This window comes from Tursiops truncatus, chromosome 11 (genome assembly GCF_011762595.2).
Source record: "Tursiops truncatus isolate mTurTru1 chromosome 11, mTurTru1.mat.Y, whole genome shotgun sequence".
In the NCBI taxonomy this organism is placed as follows: Eukaryota; Metazoa; Chordata; class Mammalia; order Artiodactyla; family Delphinidae; genus Tursiops; species Tursiops truncatus.
The window spans coordinates 3,592,960-3,604,436 of record NC_047044.1 but is presented as its reverse complement, the minus strand read 5'-3'; the positions used below and the strand labels follow the sequence as shown (position 1 = coordinate 3,604,436).

General features: G+C 50.1%; 1 protein-coding gene across 1 annotated transcript; it reads right to left on the bottom strand.

The window, feature by feature from the left end:
* Positions 1 to 693: 693 nt before the first annotated feature.
* PKDREJ (polycystin family receptor for egg jelly) lies at positions 694 to 9,414 on the bottom strand. The gene is made up of 2 exons (XM_073788054.1): positions 5,749 to 9,414; positions 694 to 4,878 (listed from the first exon to the last, which is right to left on the bottom strand). The coding sequence occupies exons 1-2, from the start codon at positions 9,412 to 9,414 to the stop codon at positions 2,467 to 2,469; spliced, it is 6,078 nt and encodes a 2,025-aa protein (XP_073644155.1). The 3' UTR covers positions 694 to 2,466.
* Positions 9,415 to 11,477: the final 2,063 nt, after the last annotated feature.

Below are 11,477 nucleotides of genomic sequence, written 5' to 3'. Positions count from 1 at the left end.
CGTTACTTTGTTTTCCTGATGTTAACCTAAAACAATAAGACAGCCAGTTTTGTTTTCACCAGCGGTTATTTTTACCAGCAAGATGGGTTTATTCGGGAGCAGCAAAGAACTGCAATTTGGGACGCGTAAGTCTGGTAAAGCAAAGGAGAGGGAACTGTTTTTATAGAGAAAGGGAAGTTGGGCGGGGCTTTTATAAACAAACTGTCCATTGGAGGAAACTGGGAGTAGGAAATCTAGTGTGAGTTGTGACACTCTCTTATTGGCTGGGCTGTCGCCAGGCGAGGAGAAAACCTTCCTTCCTCCTGCTGCCTAGTAAAGTAGCATCGCTTCCTGCCGGAGAGGAATGGTACCTCTCTTCCCATTGGGATCTGTGTTGGCCTGAGTGGTACGTGCATGAGAGCCCCCACTTCTGGCCTCCCGACTCCATTTTAGTGAGGTGTCCCTTTATTAATTTTCACACTGACAATGTTATAATTGGCATCTCTAATATTTCTAAACTATGTAAATACTTGTCATTGCTCTATCATTAGAAGGCCCCTGGCACTCCCCTCTCTCCCAGTATGCGTGGAAACAGCCCTGTGACTCTGCTAGACTTCTCACTGTAGCCACAAGGTGACAGTCTTGTCTCCTTTGAGGGGCCTGCAGCTGCTGTCCCTGGTCATCAATCAGCCCACCCCACCCCCCCATCCCCGCCTTGTTCCTGGATGGCCCACTTGGGCCCTGCCTTTATGACCCTGTCACTCACAGCTCCCAATCATGAGATGCTATGTGGGCCTGGGGGCTTTCTTCCAGGGAAGCGAGGCCAATTAGTGTAACCCTCGGCCTCCCACAGCACCACAGGGGTAGAGACTTCACCTGATCCTAAATTTGGGAAGAATGTCTGGGTGTATCCAGCCACAGAGCACCCGAGTCTGCCTTGTCTGCCTAGGTCTTTGAAGCCTCTAGGGCGAGGCCTGCCCCATGTCGCCTGCACATCACCTGGGGCTTACACCCCCCCGTTCTGCGTCCCATGGGTGACTGCACCTGACCAGACCCCAGGAAAAAGTAAACATTTGGCCCCCATGCTTACGCCTTCCCAACCTGTTCAAAAGTCAGGTGGTAATGAGAGGTGCTAACCATGAACGTGCACTTCACTTGGAACCGGTGGCCAGAGCCCAGCCAAACCTGAGACGTCCCACCAGGGCAGTTAGAAAACCCAGAACTGACCTTCTGACCCTAACCGTGTGGGTGGTCTTGGGTGAGTCACAAAACCTCTTCATTATCTCAGCTGGCAGAGAAGGCCACCCCCCACCCCAGGTTCTCAGGCCTCCCCTGGGGAGGAAACGATGGAACGCATGCACACGTGCGTGTGTGCATGCCCGTACCTGCCAAGGTGCAGGGTACCATGACCATGCCCGTGCAGCACAGGACTATGGGGCGCCAAGTGAGTAACAAACACCTGGGACACAGCAGCTGCCCACCTGCCTGTTGTCCCCCTTTGCTGGCCCTCGACTTTGAGGGCAGGAGCCATCGGTGTACACACCCCCTCACAGGAATCACTGCAGGTCTCACAGAAGAAATCTCACATTTAATTCTGACCAAGCTTAAAGTGGCGTCTACATAAATGAGCATGTTTCGGAGTGAAAATCCAACAGCTGCTAGCCTATTTTTCTTAAACAATGTTTTCTAAACAATCCACCAGGCCATCAATAACCCAAAGCTCAAATTCTGGATGTATATATTGCTATATACATTATATAGAACATTTACTCTCTTTCAGTGTGAACCCACACCCCCACACACCTTCTTGCTGTTTAATAAAAGTCACGTCTCATGGCCAGAAAACGTTATGACACTTTACATCTTTCACTTGCAGTGGCCTTAAGTAGATGGGAAGCTTCAGACCTCTGACCCCCAGGTCCACATCCCTGCATTCCCAGGCACGAGGGCAACTCCTGAGACTCGTCACAAGGCCCTGGCCCAGCTGGCAGTGTGGGTGGCGGAGCTGGGAGGGTGGGGGAGGCCCTGCAGCCGTGTGTGCAAAGGGAACAGCCAGCGGGGCTGAGGCACTGAAGCGCGAGTGCTGGCCTCCCAGCCCCGGGGAGGGGGGCACAGAAGCAGCAGGATTTTCCTGCTGCTTCCGGCAAGGTGGGGTGAGGCTGAGGGGGCCTTTGAGTTCCCTACCCCAGATCTGGGTCTCTAACCTTCTAAACTGCAGCAGGTACCAAAGACACCAGCTTCCCAGCCACAGGGAGATCAACCCAGGACTCGCAGGCTGTCCTCCTCCTCTCTCTGTAGAGGCTGCACTGCACTCTGACATCCTCAAGTTCCGAAGGGGAGGCCAAGATGGCGGATACTTCCAGAGGTAGGGTGTGTGCATTGTGAAGGACACGGGGAGAAAGCACAACTGAGCCACTAAACGTTCCTTAATCCCAGAAAGTGAGCATTTGAGAGAAGCCGGCCTGTGGACCTTGAAACGGTCATGGATCACACAACGAGATACACCGTTTTCTTCCCATTAATGTTTCTGGTCTTCAGCCCCAGGTACCGGCTGTCGCTCTTCTCTGGCCGCCCGTACATCATGTTGGCAAAGAACTTGGGTTGGTCTTCCGCCTTGGATTTGAAGGACAGAAAGCCAAATGCAGTTCTTAGTCTGTGACACAGGTAGGTCATTGCTTCCGCTTCTTCTGAGGGCTCCTCATACACGGGCTGCTTCATTTCCCCGTAGGCAGACAAAATCACCGCCTGAAATAAGTTGATCAATATGCAGATCGTCACCAGCAGAAAAGATGAGAGAAACAGGACCCCGAGAACCCGGTTACTGGAAAATTCCGTGTTCTGAAAAGCTGAAATGCAGTAGGAGAGTACTGTCTGTGTGGCGTGAATCGTATCACTGTAGTTCCATTCGTGCTGCCCGAATACTAGGTAACCAAAAGTCATGTAGACAAAGAAATACACGGACACCACTAGTGCCATGTGGCAGATGCCGGGAAGGGCAGTCTGGATGGTCCTCTGTGCGAGACGCACGTTGTAAAAGAACCTGGAATACCTGAGGGACTTCAGGATTGTCAGAAACAACAGGAAACCCAACATCACCCTCATGGCGTGATCTACTTGAGACACTGCATGAAAGGGAATGAAATCCTCAGAGTTCGACAGGTAAAACCGAATTATACTGACAGCCAAGAAGTGTTTCCTGAAAAAGAGCACGATCAACACGGTAAAGATGCATTTTAAGGAAAAGTTGAGCAAATTATATACACTTTTCACGTAGGCGGACCTTTCTTGTGTGATGATGTAGACCTCGTCGACAACGTAGGCAAAAAAGAAAATGAGGATGGCCACGTACAAGTAGATTTCTGCGGAAGTTTTTCTGTTGAAATCGGCAAGCGAGAAGGAGTGCGCAGACAGGCTAGCGTTCACAACTCCTACCCGAGAGACCTCAAAGATGACTGAGATGCTGCAGAAGAGAGTGGTGTCTGGATTAAAAGTTGTTAGTTCCAAGATCACAGCCCATGTCTTTTCATCCAGCCAACGGCTTCCCTGGAGTTCGCTGAGCCTCCGTGTGGAATTAAACTGCTGCTCTTCCGGAAAAAAATAGAACGCGTACCCTCCTGACCCGTAGGTATGCAACAGCCCATAGGAATAGTACACCCATCTCTTTTCTCCAGGCTTGTAAGTAAATCCTTTCGTAGTCTTGTCTACAGCCCGCTTACTAACTCTATTCCACAACCCGGAGTAGCTTTCTGTGTCTTCTGGGTCAGTGCCGTATTCGGGGTGACAGTGAATCTCTCTTTTGAGGCTGTCCTGCGTGAAGTGTTTGGCAGGCAGACAGGTTTTCTCTCCAGGTTGCGCCCTCACCTGCCTCATCCGTGGCAGGCCGAGGATTTTAGAGGAGCTTTCAGGGAGAAAGGTGGGACGCAGGTCGTTGTGGAGCAGAGGCAACAGCACGCTGTTCAGCCACCGAAAGATGTCTTCCAGCTTGGTCACCGACGCCAGATCCACAGAGAACTGGTCACGAATAAACCGATTATAGTAAAAGCCATCGGTGTGGCGTAGGAGGGTGACCAGGCTCAGCAGGAGGGCCAGAAACATGAAGTGAGTGAGGATGTAGCTCAGGAACAGGAAAGCTCTTCTCTTAATCCTCTTCTTTCTTTTGAAGATCGTGATGTCGTCTTCAGTGAGGGGCTGGTACATCCTCGAGCTTCGGAGCTGGACGACGTGCTGCTGGCGCCTGCGCATTTCCTCTGGGTTCTGCGTGATGCTCTGCAGCATGATCTCACTGTAGCGAAAGTTGCCAACCCACAGAAGGTTCTCACAATACTTGGGCTTACTTGTTCTGTAGCCTGACACGACCATAATTTTAGATGGTTGCACCAGAAAAACTGACTGCAAGAAGCAGCAAAATGATGCAAACAGCCATTCTATTGACTTTTCGTAGCCGTAAGTCAGTCCATAAAATACAATAAAGAATGAGGATATGCTACACGTGACAAAAACCAAGAGCCATGCGACATAAACGCAACACCACGGCAGAACAATCCTGGTCTTCTCTTTGAGGGGTGTAGCACCGGGCTGGCGAGGGTGCTCTCCAGGAGGAACACTTTGATTGTCTTCAACGTTTGGGTTATTGGCGTTTTTATTTTTTCTTTGGGTGCGGGAGACCTTGCTTTCTGCTCGCTTGGGCTGGGGCTGTCTTTTAGAGGTGGTCTTGACGGAAGCCTCGGGAAGTCCAGGACTTCCTCTAGTAGGCGGAAGCTTTTCAGGCTCCCGGGAGCGTGCGTTGCCAGTTTCACGAGTGTGCCACTTTGCTAATCGTTCTTGCCAGTGTTCACTTGCTGCTGGTGTCCACGGATGCTTCCGAGGAGCGACCTCCCCTAGGGTCACCTGAGGTCTCCTCTGGGAATAGATGAACAAAGACGTGATCATTAGTTGCACAGGGATGGTAATTAAGACACTTTCCATCCCGATCACCATCGACCTGAGGTACTTCCCCTCTTGTGACTCTGCTTCTTTTTCTTTATTTAGATTAAAGAACATAATATTACACAGAAGGGAGGACAGCAACATGGCTAAGCAACAGGACAGTCTCTGGAGCCTACTGAACCGTGTAGCAATGACACCAGAGAAAACAGAGAACCACATGTGGCTTCTCCCCAGCCTATAACTTAAATCTGTAAGGAAAAAATCCATTCTGTTGAGAGACTTATCTGGGGGGGTTACTTGAAAGGTTCTGTCCAAAGAGGTGTCAATAGAAAGCCACTCCCGGCACATGAACAGCCAGATGTGTCTGCTGAACAGATTCTCCACTTTGATTCTACTTAAGTACCAACTAGGGGACCTGCCCTCGTTGTTGTGCCACACGCGGATGGAACGGATGTCCCCCAAGTCATTTTTCGTCGTTAGGAGGAAAGTGCTGACGCTTCCTCGGTGGAGGGTTGTAAACTGTGGATGGCTTAAACAATGCACATCGCTGCTACTCTCTGTTCCCTGCAGTTGGACAAAGACATTGGCCCTGGTCCCAGACCCACAACGGCTTCCTGTAAAAACAGTGACTAGGTAACATACATTATCATAAGGATCGTTATCGGGTAGAACTACCACTTGCTCCCTAAGACACTTGTCCATTTCATCTCTGTGCAAGGCCCAGAACCCTAGGACTATGTACAAGAGCATAATGAAAAGTACAGTGAAGAGGGTCACGGGGTTTTGGGTAACGCTCTTGAGGACCTCTAATCGCAGATCCACGGGGTTAGGGACCACGATCACCTTGGCCGTCAAATAGCGGGTACGCAGGTGGAGGTTGGCTAGTTTCATTGCGTCCAGCTGCCGCCTGGCCCGCCCTGGGTTCTTGCAGATACAGTGCACTTTCTGCCAGGTGGTCTTCTCTCCGACAACGCAGGTGTCTTCTCTCCAATCGCTCTGGATCCCATACATGTCCAAGCATTGAGTGCTGAAAACAGAAATTCTCACTAACTTGTCATTGGGCTTTAGGACAAAATGAGGGGCCTGCAGAACCACAGCGACGGTAGGCTCAGAGGAGCTGGTTCGCTGAGCTATGACCCGCAACAGGGATGGGGGAAGGCAAACCACGCGGGCCTCCGTCACTGTACAGTCAGGGTCAAACAGGTCACTGTCTTGGGCAACTGGGGGGATGCGATGGGGCACGAGGTAGGTGGCGATCAAAGCGGTGGGTGTGATCTGACGGCCAGCATACACCAACACCGTGAACAACACGGCCACTTCCGTCACAATGTGGATCAGCACCTCCTTCCCTGCTCTGCTGTCCACTTCAAAGCTAAATGCCCCCGTCGTCTTTCTCAATGACTCATTTGCTTTAGGAGACTCCTTGCTGGGGCCCACCGTGAGATTAAAAGTCCCAAAGCTCAAGTTTTTTCTGACGAGGTACACTTCCACTACATCAGGTGTGATCTCAATCACGTCACCGGTGGCCTCGGTTCCTGTCATTCGGAATCCAACCACCTCGGTCAAAATGTTTTCCCCATAATTTAGCCAAGGGAAAGGGTCATCTGCAAACTCACAAAACATTGTAGAGATTGGAGCGTTGGCAGGCAGACTAGGAACGCTGCTCACGTTCAGGGTTGGATAAAAACAATTTCGACAGTGTTTCTCAGTGCTGAAAAACTTGGTAACATTCCACTTCTCCGTTTTCTTGACATACATGTTAAAGTTGGGCGTCCTCATCGCAGTGGTCGTATCCTCCGGCACTTTTACAGCCAGTACTGTCTCTGCTAGAGATTCAACGACATGGAAAGGCTCTTCGACCACTTCATGACGAACCATCAGTTTCAGGATATTAGACAAACTTGTTAATATTCCAGTGCTTACACTTTCTATCTGCTCAGAAGAAATGTGCTTATCCCTCTGGTGACACTCTTGGAGGGCTCGGCTTGCTTGCCAAATCCTCACCGTGGCCAGTTTCTGAGCAAGCGAGGAGAACTCCGAGGTTTTCTGCGTTAATTTAGTAACAGTCATGACCACCTGGCTAATTTCCGCCAAAGTGTTTACAGGAAGAATGAAAGACTGATTGAAAAGGTGTTCTCGGAGTCCAATTTGGTCAGCTTGCAGATGTGAGTCGGTTTTCATGCTATTCAAGACAGAAGCTACAATATACATTAAATAACCTGCAGGTAAAAACTCCTGCTGTTGAAGCAAAGTAGACAGTGATGAATCTGGTCCCACGGTGGAACTGAATAACTCCTGCAGCACAGTCCTTGATGAGTTTATGTCAGTGGGAGCCTGTACAGTGGCGTACAAAGTCACCTGAGAAAAAGCTCCCAGAGAGGTATTATATGCCTGGGCATATATCTTCAAGGCGTAATGATTGGCCAACACACCAACAGGGAGAAAGGAAGGGGGCGCTGTGCAATTCTTCCCCCAATAGAGGATGGACCCAAACTTATTCTCTTTTAAAGAACTGATTTCACCAAAACCACGCACATCAGGAACTATTATTTTATACGTAGGAACGATGTTCTTATCCTTGAAACTACTACAATGGACAACAAATTTAGTAATGAAGGCAATTCCTTCAGCTGGATCAATTTTGCATTCTGTGGTTTCAGGGACGTGGTGAATAACGAAGGGATGCTGTAAGACCAAGCTCGATCCACCCCAGGTTGCTAGATTGAGAGAAATCCAAAACTTATCTTCAACGAAACGCCGAAAAGCGAAAGCTTTTACAGACAAATATGCACCGTTCCGCCCTGTTGTTGTTTGCCCCGTCCAATCAAATGGCATCTTCCCACCTGAAGACGACAGAATGGACCATTGATAGACATCACGGCCTGCTTTACAACGTGGGCATTCTAGAGACAAAGAAAATCTCTCTGATATAATCAAAACTGTATCACAATTTTCAATACATGAAATGCTTGCTACAGGTGCTGGTCCTTGGAGCACATGCACTGTCCTATCAGCAAATGCTGTTCTGTCGTTCTTCTGGACCACCAGTCTGAAAAAATACACACGGCCGCCGTGAAGTGTTTCTGGCAAAAGTGTGAGTATAGGACCGGAGGCCCACGTCCACCTGAGATCAACCTGCTCTGGGAGACAGACTTCCTTGCTCCTCACTGTAATTTCATGTCCATCGTAGTTTCTTGGGTCTGTGGTACAGTACCAAAAAAAATGAAGTCCCTCTAAAGGGTTTCCTGCCTCTGGATCAGAGGACATATTTCCATTCAGAGTCAGTCCATCTGTGAAATTAACTGTGATGTTGGTATCCCCAGGAATAACCGCCTGCAGGGGACTTTTAACAATGATGATATAGATGGAATCTGAGTCTTTCTTCAGAGGTATCGTTGGATCATATGTGACGATGTACACGGAGAAATTAAGCAGATACACCCCCCAAGATAAAGAATGCGTGGAGATACGGATACTTGATGGAGTGTTCTCTGACTTGAAAGGTGGGTTTTGCAAAGGTTTAGTCCAGTCCGGCTTGTCAGATACAGAGGCCACGGAATAGAGTTTCCAATACTGACCAAAGAACCTTTGGTTTGGGCAGTGGGCCTTAACCGTGGCATTGATGGTGACTTCCATCTTCCGGGTCAGCTGCAGGGGAGAATCGTCATTCCTTTCGATCCTCACCAGATCCAACACACAGACCCCCTGACGGGACACCGAGGACTCCAAGGCTTCGGAAGTGTTGGGGTTGACAGCCTCTAAGACGACAGGCGTGGGCCCGTCCGTGGGACACTTGGTTCTGGCCACTAAGCCCGCGTAGGAGCGTGGGCCGCGGGGCAGAGCCGAAAGGGGCGACACCGCCGAGCGGGGCGACACGCGGGCGGCGGCAGCGGCGGCCGTGGGGACCGTGGGCCCGAGCAGCCCGAGGCGGAAGGTCCACTCCAGACGCCCGAGGGAGCGCGGCAGGCGGGCGAGCCAGCGCAGGGAGAGCCGGCCGCCGGGCGCCGACAGCTGCAGGTCCACGTGGGCGGGCGCGGCGGCGGCGGCGGCGGCGGCGGCGGCAGCGCGGCGGGCGCGCAGCAGGACGTGCGTGCGGAGGCAGCGCGGCGCCGGGCCTGTGAGCCGCCCGGTCCGCAGACAGAGGTCGCGGCCGCCGCTCAGGATGACGCCGCCGCCCGGGGCCGCGCGGGGCCGTAGGCTGAAGCGGGCGCGGCCGCCGCCAACGCCGACGCCGCCACCGCCGACGCCGCGCACCCCGAGGCCCCGGGCGCCCCTGACCGAGCGCAGCACGGCCGCCTGGGTCCGCGCCGGGACGCGGACCCGGGCCTCGGGCGGGGCGCGGCGGGCCGAGGCGGGCTCCCGGCCGAGTAGGTCGCCGGACGGCGAGCCGGGCACCCTAGGGACGGTGGCGCTGGCCCCGCGAGGAGCCGGGGTCGGCGGGCGGCGGCCAGGGCCACCGCTCAGGCTCAGGCCCAGGCCCAGTAGGAGGAGCACGGGTCCCGGCCGCATGGGAGCGGAAAGTGGGAGGCGCTGCGGAGGCCGCGGACCAACGGCCACGGGGGCGCGGGCCGCGGGGTCACGGGGCGCGGGCGTGGGGGTAGGGGCTGCGGGCGGCTGGCCCGTGCCCACACCTGGGTAGGCCTCGGGTCAGGGTTGTTAGTGGGGTTCCTGTGGCGCAGTCTGCTGACCCTCCAAGGAGACCCCTAGCAGGAGCCCGCCCCCCCACACCCGGGAAAACTCATTACAAAGCGGTGGAAAGTGAGAGCTTTCGTCAGTGGGCTCCCTGAGTAGAGGGAGAGGGGGACTGCTCACTGGGTTTCTTACTTAGTTTTCCTTTTTTTAAAAAAAATTATTATTGGAGTATAGTTGCTTTACAATGTTTTGTTATTTTCTGCTGTACAGCAAAGTGAAGCAGTTATACATATATCCACTCTTTTTTAGATTCTTTTCCCATGTACGTCATTACAGAGTACTGAGTAGAGTTCCCTGTGCTGTACAGTAGGTCCTTATTAGTTATCTATTTTATATATAGCAGTGTGTATATGTCTTTCTACTTTCTTAGGGTGAAACCCTGTGCCATTGATTTTAGATCTTCTTTTCTAATAGAAGCATTTAGTGCTGTCAGTTTCCCGCCAAACACTGCATCCAACATACTTACCATATTTTATTATCATTCAATTATAAATATTTTTAATTTCCCCTGTTTTGGTTTAACCTGTGAATTTCCAGCTATTTGGAGTTTCTGTGAAAATATTCACAGTTACTGATTTCTAATTTAATTTTGTTATGGTCAGAGAATACAATCTGTATGACTTTTATCCCTTTGAATGTATTGAGACTTGTTTGAAAGCCCATCGTGTGGTCTGAATGTATGTTACATGAAACTTTAAAAGAATGTGAAAAAAAAAAAGAAAAAGAAAAAAAAGAATGTGTATTCTGTTGTTGGGTGGAGTGTTCTGTAGATGGCAGGTAGGTCAAGAGGGGTGGTAGTGTTGCTTAGATCTATGTCTTTCTGCATTTTTGTCTAGTTGTTCTATCAATTGCTGAGAGAAGACGTTAATCTCTCCTACTATAACTGTGGAATTGCCTATTTCATTCTTTAATTCTGTCAGTTTTTGCCTGTGGTATTTTGGGACTCTGTTTATTAGGTAGACACACATTTGTGGTTATATCTTCCTGATGAATTGCCCCTAGTATCATTATGAGTCTTTATCTCTGGTGGTAATCTTTGTTTTGAAGTTTCCTTTACCTGGTGTTAAAATAGCCACACTATATGTCAATTATATCTCAATAAAACTGGGGGGGGGAATGAAGTAAAATAAAATAGCCACACTAGCCTTCTTATGCTTACTGTCTATGGACATATGTTTTTTCATTCATTTACTTTCAACTTATTTATGTCTTTATGTTTAAAGTGGTCTTTTATAGGCAACATTTAATAGAGTTTTACTCTTTTATCCACTCAGTCAGTCTCTGCCTTTTAATTGAGTACTTAGACCATCAACATTTAATGTAATTACTGTCACCATTTCATGTAATTATTGATATGGTTGGATTTAGGTCTATCACCTAATTATTTGTTTTCTTATTATCCCTGATTATCCCTTATTATCTCTGATTTTTTTTCCTTTCATTCCCCGTTCATTCATTTAGCATTAGTCATTTCACACATGTTTCTCAAGCACCTACTACATACCAGACATTTTTCTAGGCATCAGCCCCAGGCCCAGTTCTCAAGGAGCTTCCATTATAATGGGGGTGAGAGACAATCAAAAATAACCCAGGCATGATATAACATGTATAATTTTGAGTGTGATAAGTGATATGAAGAAAAATAAGGCAGGTTAAGAGATAAGAAATGAGGATGAGATAGGGGAGTCAAGGAAGGCCTCTTGGAAGAGGCACCATCTGAGCCAGCAGATCAGCAAGAAATGAGGGAGCAAGGCTCACAAAGAGCTAGGGAGCGGGATAGCTAGCACAGAGAACTGTACGTTCAAATGCGTGGGGGCAGGAACGAGAGAGAAGGTTAGTAGTGGGGCTGGAGTGAGCAGAGAGGAGAGAAAGTGGTAGAA

Bases quoted from the DNA above. Each gene is read 5' to 3' on its own strand.
- PKDREJ (XM_073788054.1), bottom strand. From the start codon at position 9,414: ATGCGGCCGGGACCCGTGCTCCTCCTACTGGGCCTGGGCCTGAGCCTG. The intron at 4,879-5,748 runs GTGATCGTGGTC...ATCTATTCCCAG, and splicing joins CCCGCTATTTGACGGCCAAG to AGGAGACCTCAGGTGACCCT.